The sequence below is a fragment of the Helobdella robusta genome (genome assembly GCF_000326865.2).
Source record: "Helobdella robusta unplaced genomic scaffold HELROscaffold_15, whole genome shotgun sequence".
Lineage (NCBI taxonomy): Eukaryota > Metazoa > Annelida > Clitellata > Rhynchobdellida > Glossiphoniidae > Helobdella > Helobdella robusta.
Window position 1 is genome coordinate 318666 of NW_008703839.1, and position 7986 is coordinate 326651.

General features: G+C 35.5%; 2 protein-coding genes across 2 annotated transcripts; both read left to right on the plus strand.

Annotated features, from left to right (window-relative positions):
• Nucleotides 1-1012: 1012 nt before the first annotated feature.
• Nucleotides 1013-2862, plus strand: HELRODRAFT_169144 (hypothetical protein; the record flags this gene model as incomplete). The annotated part of the gene is made up of 4 exons (XM_009015016.1): nucleotides 1013-1338; nucleotides 1565-1828; nucleotides 2062-2225; nucleotides 2537-2862. 4 exons carry the CDS (start codon nucleotides 1013-1015, stop codon nucleotides 2860-2862), a joined length of 1080 nt encoding a protein of 359 aa, XP_009013264.1.
• Nucleotides 2863-4998: 2136 nt separating this feature from the next.
• HELRODRAFT_169145 (hypothetical protein) lies at nucleotides 4999-7171 on the plus strand (the record flags this gene model as incomplete). The annotated part of the gene is made up of 3 exons (XM_009015017.1): nucleotides 4999-5302; nucleotides 6615-6707; nucleotides 7077-7171. The coding sequence occupies 3 exons, from the start codon at nucleotides 4999-5001 to the stop codon at nucleotides 7169-7171; spliced, it is 492 nt and encodes a 163-aa protein (XP_009013265.1).
• Between the last annotated feature and the right edge of the window lie 815 nt (nucleotides 7172-7986).

Genomic DNA, 7986 nt, shown 5'->3' on the forward strand with positions numbered 1-7986 from the left:
GATTCGACCACACTCTCCAGCTATTCTCTCAATATAGTGATTCGACGCCGACGTTCCCCGTCAGAAACGATCCACAGCAGGTGACGGTACCACAACGATACGAATATCGTTCCACAATCGACAAACTCCAACCTGCCAATACGCAGTTTGTCACTAATCGTCGTAAATCATACGTCGTCGCGTCACTCACTACCTTATGTGATAATTAATATCCATGCCTCGCTTCATTTACAATCGATAATTAACATCACTTACATTACTATTCCACCTATTCACACATTAGCATAATATATTTATTCAAATACACTCGTACCATCCCACCACTCCACACACATTTCGTTGTCATTCCAAATTTGCAATATCAATAATCGTACTTCTACCTTCACTTCCAGTAGGCTCTGATGATGACATACACTGTCGAAACGACGTCGTCAGCCGTTCGAAATGCTTGAAGAGTTTAATAAAATTGAGTTACAACCATTGCGTCTTATTGAACAAACCCAAAAGAAATTAATTAATACAAAATGGGCAAGAACATTCAACCAAATTTATATATATATGCTGGTTGTATTTTTGATTGCTCTGCATTTTTCTTAAGTTTTGTAGTTTGTAGTTATTGATTTTGATTAAATTTGGTTGCATTTGATAGGGATAATTTAAGTGAATAGGGTAATATTAATTTTTTATCAAAAATTATTTGTAGTAATTTTGGTTTATTTAAATTCTGGTTTTACTAAATTTAATATTAATTGTGTTTAAATCGGCGAAATAAAAGTTTAGTTTATAATTGTTATAGGATAGTCTGCATACACTGTATTGTTATAGTATAATCTGTACATTCTTTATCGTTTGCCGAGTTGGGTTGTTTGTCTGGTGTTGTTTTTGCATGCTGCAATAATATTATAACTATTTTTGCATGCTGCAATATAATTTTGCAAACTGCAATATTTTATAACAGACTCAGAATATAATAATTTAAGCTGATTTGAACTGTCCTATTGATCAGTTGATGATGAGTGGAAAGGGTAGATCTACGAGAAATGCAAACAGTGATGCTGTACGAAGTGATAAAGAGTCAATAGACGTTCAGTGTTTTTGTTGCTGGATTTTGTTTGCTGTCGGCTTGACTGAAGAATCCTTAGAACTAGTAAAGGCATGTAGTAATGTCCAATTTGTATGCGATGGGTGTTTAAAGTCACCTTCATTGGAGGACCAGGTCATCAAAAGCGTTAAAAGTGGAAATGTTGAAATATGTGACAAGATAGACAGCTTAAGCAAAAAGATTAGATTGAAGATAAATGCAATCAAAGTGAAGATGGAAGAAAATGAAAGCAAAATGTCTACATTGGATATCTCTGAATCAAAGCTCTGTAGAAATTTTAAGCCTTAAAAATGAAATGAGCAGATCTTTCGCAAGTGTTTTTGATTCAGAGGTTAAGAAAAGTGTCTAGATTATAAATGATGATGTAAAAAAAGTACAAAAAACGCTAACCGATGTAATAGAATCGAAAAAACGTGAGGCGAACATGATAGATTTTCGATTGAGTGAATGAACTGATGACAGAAACAGGGTTTGCAAGATAACTCACCTGACTGATGGTGTTCATGATGGGTTGAACGTAGTGAAGCTGTTAAGACTTGGTAAGAAAAGTGATAACGTGGAAAGACCAATTTTGATTAAATTTGATGACGTAAAGGTAAAAGAACTTATCTTCAAGAACATTGTTAAAATGAGGTCTGTGGGCAATGGTCTGACTTGTGTTGGTCTGAGCCACGATCTGACTGTTGAGAAAAGAAATGAACTTAAAAAATTCTTGGATGATGCCAGGTGGATGGAAAAAAATTCAACGGAAGGTTTTTTGATCAGAGTAAGAGGAGATGCGGGAAAATGGAAGATAGTTCAATTCCCAGCAAAAAAAGAGTCAACCTCATAAATGGACGACAAAGCCGGGGGTATGATTTATACAGCTTGATCAAATGTGGTAGTCATGATTTTTACCGTAATGATGATAATAATAGTAATTTGAATGAAAATTTTAATCTGGGTTTGCTAAATGTCAGATCAATTGCACCTAATGTTGATGGAGTTTATGGTCTAATTAGTGATGGGTTGGAAGTGCTGGTGTTGACTGAAACGTGGCATGGCTTGGCTGGGAACAACTCTGTCAATATTGCTAAGCCACCGGGGTATTGTCATGTGAACTTTGTCAGGCAGCATGATCCTGGTCATGATGGGTTGATCATATATTTTTGTGAAGAGTTTAGTTGTAGAAAGTTAGATCTACCTGTATTTGTAACGTTTGAAACTGTCGCCATTAAATTCGTAATCAATAAAAATCAATTCATTCTTCTGGGTGTGTACAGGCCTGGTTCAGCACAAATAACCCTTTTGTTTTTTGAAGAGTTGGTTTCAGTTCTGGAGTATATAACTATGTTAAATGCAAATATTTTACTGATGATCAAAACACCATACGTTTATTTGAAATATTTGATGTATTTCAACTAGTTAATCATATAAATGAGTCAACGCATTCAGGAGGTGGAACATTGGATCTGGTTGTTGGCTCCGCTGATTTTCTTATTATTAGTACTACGGTTTTTCCTCATGGAGTTTTTTGTGAGCACAGTCTAATAACGATTAAGGCGGTAATTGCTAAACCACGTCGAACAACAGCCAAACGAATTGATAGATCGTGCAAAAAGATTGATGAAGATGGATTTGTTGAAGCAGTTTTAAATTCTCCACTGTCTGGTTCTTGTCTTAGTAATGATGTTGATGGTGAGATAAAAATTTTCAATGATGAGTTAAAGAAAATCATTGACAAGCTTGTGCCTAAAAGGGTTATTCTTGACAGAGGTTAGCGGGTGACTCCATGGTTTGATGAAGACTGCTTGCGCGCCAAACGATGTTGTAGAAAGATGGAACGATTGTACAGATGTTCAACGGATATAAAAATGAATGGATTACCTCGCTAAAAATTAAAAATGATCTTTTTTCTGACAGGCGTACAAGGTATTGGAATAATTTAATAAAGTTAAACAAGGGGTCCAGAAATAGATGGCAAATTGTAAACAAAGTGTTATCACGAGTTTCAGGACGCGATTTGTTTATTAATGATATAAAAATAAATGCTCATCAGTTTATGAAATTCTTCACGGACAAGATTGATCAGATTATTCAGACAATAGATGTTAATTCCATTCCGTTAAAAGAGAGATGTAGGTCACCAAATGATTGCTGGTTTTCATCGTTCCCTGTGATTACAGAAGACGAGTTAAAAAGTGTCATACTCAGTTCTCCAACAAAAACAAGCTCACTCGATGTCATACCGACACATGTCCTTAAAAATTATTTAGATTTGTTTATTTGCTTTCCCACCAGTTTTACTAACCTTTGTTTGAAAGTGGGTAAATTTCCTGTTAGTTTCAAACATGCCGTAGTTCTTCCAATTTTGAAGAAAACAAACTCTGATGTTAATTATAGACCTATATCAAATCTTTCGTTCATATCAAAGGTTGTCGAGAGGATTGTTATGAAAAGTCTGCTAGTCTATTTGTCTGTAAATGGTTTGATGCCGATTCATTAGTCAGCATATAGACGATTCCACTCAACTGAGATAGCGTTACTTCAGGTTTTATCAAACATATTTTCAACAATGGATGTTCAAAACATTTCATTACTGTCGTTTCTGAATATGTCGTCAGCGTTCGACTGTGTCAACCATGGTATACTTTTGAAGATGTAGCGGTACAATTACGGATTGAATGACACTGTTTTTGCGTGATTTGAGTCATATCTGACGGATCAAACAATGTGCTGTCTGATGTTAAAATGGTCAAATCAGGGGTACCTAAGGGATCTGTTTTCGAACCTATTCTGTTTATATTATATACATAAGATGTTTTTAAAATTATCAATTTTCATGGATTTGCCTGCCATGCATTTGCGGATGATATTCAAATTTTGGTGACTGGTCATCCTGGCTTTTTCAAGGCTGAGGTTGATAAACTTGCCAAATGCTTAGCGGAGGTTGGAAAATGGATGTCATGTAACTCATTGAGACTTAATCAGTGCAAGACTCAGCTGCTTCCGGTTGGCACATGGCAGCAGTTGGTAAAATTAAATGTAAATTCCATCACAGTAAATGATGTTAACATACCGTTCATTCAGGCTGCCACCAATTTGGGAGTTTTGCTTGATAGTAGATTATTGATGAAGGATCATATAAAGATGATATCAGTTTCATGCATCTCTTGTCTCCGGAATTTATATAGAATTAAACCCTGATTGAACAGATCAACCTTGGAAACTTTGGTGCATGCGTTTGTTACATCTCAGTTAGATTACTGCAATAGCTTGTTGTATAAAATACCTGATAAATCTATTGCTATTCTGCAATCGGTTCAGAATAGAGCAGCAAAGTTGGTTGCTGGTAAATTGAAGTTTGACCACGTTACGCCAATTTTGAATGATTTGCACTGGTTGGTGATTGATAAAAGGATAATTTTTAAAGTTGATGTGATCATGTTCAAGGCTTTAAACGGAATGTCACCAGATTACATAACCAATAAATTTACCAAAAAAGGGACGGCGTCTAGTTTCTGCCTTCGGTTAGATAAGAATCTCTTAAGGGTGCCAGTGGCAAAGTTACAGATTGGATCACGTGATATTGCAATTACCGGTTCCACTTTGAAGAACAGTCTCCCTGCATCGCTGAGAAAACCTGGACTTCATCTTCGATCATTTAAAAAAAATTTAAAGACATTTTTATTTTCGTTGAAGTTGCATTGAATTTGATTTTGTACTTATTTTATTTGCACGTATATAATTAAGTTTGATTTTTTGAGAGCGCCTGTGAGAACTTTGAATAGGCGCTATATATATTGTCCTAAATAATAATAAATAATAATAATATTTTTGTTGTTGTTGCTGCTGTGTTGTTCACCAAATATTTATTTTTACAATAACAGCTGCACTAGATAGGTCATGTTATTCGTATGGCGGAGTTTCGTCTACCTCGTAGATTGTTATACAGCAAACTATTAAATAGCTATCGTTCAATCGATCAGCCAAAAAAGCGATTCGTAGATCAATTGAAAAGCGTACTTCAGAAATGTAACATCAACTCGACTGGACTTGAAAAAATAGAGAAAGATCGGTCTACATGGAAGAAGATTTGTAAAGCTGGTCTCACAAGTTTTATGTTGGAATGGACAAATGCCTCTTACAGGCGTCGACTTATACGTCATGCAGAAATATCAAGAGAATTGAAACCAACTGGTCCTCAATGCCTCCATTGTGGTAAACTATGCGCATCAGATCACACACACACACACACACACACACACACACACACACACACACATATATATATATATATATATATATATATATTTATAAATTGCTTGTTCTGACTCTATATGTGATTTAATTGGTTGGTTTAAATAATCTAAACACTCTATTACTATTTCTCCTATTATCTGTATCTTTGATTCTAGCGTATCTCTTTTTAGATTAATTGTGTTGCTAGAACTTTTACTTTTATCTAAGTAAAATAAAAAATTTTTCGCCTTTTCTTGACAATCCTACTCTTCTCCTTCTGGTTACTTCTTTAGTCTTATCTAGGCTTGATTATTGTAACTCGCTCTACTATGGTCTTCCTGATTCTACACTCTATCCTTTACGAAAAGCTTTTAACTCAGTTGCTCGTGCCCTTTTCTTTTTTCATGTATCTCTATATCTTGTTCTCTTGCACTGGTTACATATAAAATGTAGAATAATTTTCAAAATTTGCACTTTTATGTATAAGTTTCTATCTAAATTATTTCCTAAGTACTTATCAGATATATTAATTGACACTAAACGCGCCGGTTTACGATCGTCTTCTTGTTCTTATTTCTTCTGAACTTGTTTTAAACACTGTTTTTGTTTTTTCTGGCCCTTCTCTATCAAACTTTCTTCCACCTTCTCTGACGACTTCTTCACCACTTACGAAGTTCAGAACCATCTGGTTTCAAAATTCATTGAGAAGCGCTGTTGAACATCGGAAATAGCGCTTTATAAACTGATTGATTGATTGATTGGTTGGTTGGTTGGTTGGTTTATTGATTGATTGATTGATTGATTGATTGGTTGGTTGGTTGGTTGGTTGGTTGGTTGGCTGACTGACTGACTGACTGACTGACTGACTGACTGACTGACTGACTGACTGACTGACTGACTGACTGACTGACTGACTGACTGACTGACTGACTGACTGACTGACTGACTGACTGACTGACTGACTGACTGACTGACTGACTGACTGACTGACTGACTGACTGACTGACTGACTGACTGACTGACTGACTGACTGACTGACTGACTGACTGACTGACTGACTGACTGACTGACTGACTGACTGACTGACTGACTGACTGACTGACTGACTGACTGACTGACTGACTGATTGGTTGATTGATTGACAACCGTAAAGCAGTGCAGAAATGCAAACAGGTTTGTACACAGTAATCTTTGTAACCACTGTAAAATTGTGATTTTAAATGAGGCGACTCCTCAGTCTGCCAAATGCTGCCGACGCCACCCTAATGCGATGCTCAATTTCACGATCCAGACAGCAGTCAGTACCCACTGAGCATACTACCAAGATACATGAATTTCTGCGAATCATTGAGAGCATCTCCATGTACCACAAAAGGTGTAGCTGGTTCGTTTTGATTTATAGCGATGGAGGGTACCTCGGTTTTTGCAGTGTTGGCAACAAGTCCAGCACGACTATAGGCACATGACAAAACATTTAGACTATTTTGGAGAGCGGAGATGGTGTTGGCAGGAATGGCAGCGTCAACAGCGTATTGGAATTCAAAAATCCTATAGTGTGATACTTTGCTTTCCGCCTTGAATCGTTGAATGTTAAAGAGGCTGCCGTCGAGACAGTAACGAAATGGGATGGCAAAATGTTAATATTTATTAATTGTTCAATAATATAATATTAATTATTTTCCAATTATATTATAAACGCTAATATTCATTTATAAATAAGCATAATGTTAAATTACTTTTACTAATACATTAGGTAGGAATACCTCTTTTTGGTACTGTTTGCGATCAGGCAACGGATCAAAAAAATGTTATTTTTGTTCGCCACAAATATCAAACAGTCAAAAATAATAAAAATAAAAACAATTAGAAATTTATTTTATTAAGGCAAACACTTACATCAACTGATTTTCAATGTTTTTAAAGTATCTTTAATTTTGTAGTGATTTAAAATTGTAAAGGAAAAATTTTCTGGGTGTCAGAACCCGGAGTCAGAAATTTTATCTCAAAGTCGGGAAATTTTCAATCAAGGAGTTGAAAAATTTTGTGTTGTGAGGTTTTTTTAGCGCGCATATGGAATGAATGGCGCAAGTGTATATGTTGGCGCGCATGTTGTGGTCAGGTGGGCAGTCTGGTCGAATGTCGTATGAATTGGTTCTGTATGCAGGTTGGTTGAATGTTGGTATGGCGCATATATGGTGAGTATGGTTGAGAATGAATGTTTCTCAGTTTGTTTAGAATTTGTTTGGTATATAAACCTTTTGGACAATTGTAGAAAAAAAGGGAAAGTTGGTGTTATAATTTGGTGTTTTGGAATAGCGTTGTGAATTAGTCTTTGGTTTTATCGTAGTTGTATTGGTCGGACGGATGTTTTTTGGTTTGGGATTTCATTTGTTACGGCTGGTAAAAATATTTTTTTGTTTATTTAGAACATTTAATTTAGTTGACATTAGAAACATTTGCTTTAAAGAGTATTATTTTGTTTGCTTTAAAGAATATTATTTTGTTTGCTTTAAAGAATATTATTTTGTTTCTTTTATTTTTGGTTCATTAATAGAATTATTTCAGTTAGGCTTGGTTTGTCAATTTTAAAAACTAAAACATGTTTGAAGAAGACTTGCTAGCGGTTAATAGGGCCGGATTAACCGACCAGCAAGCAGGGCGCG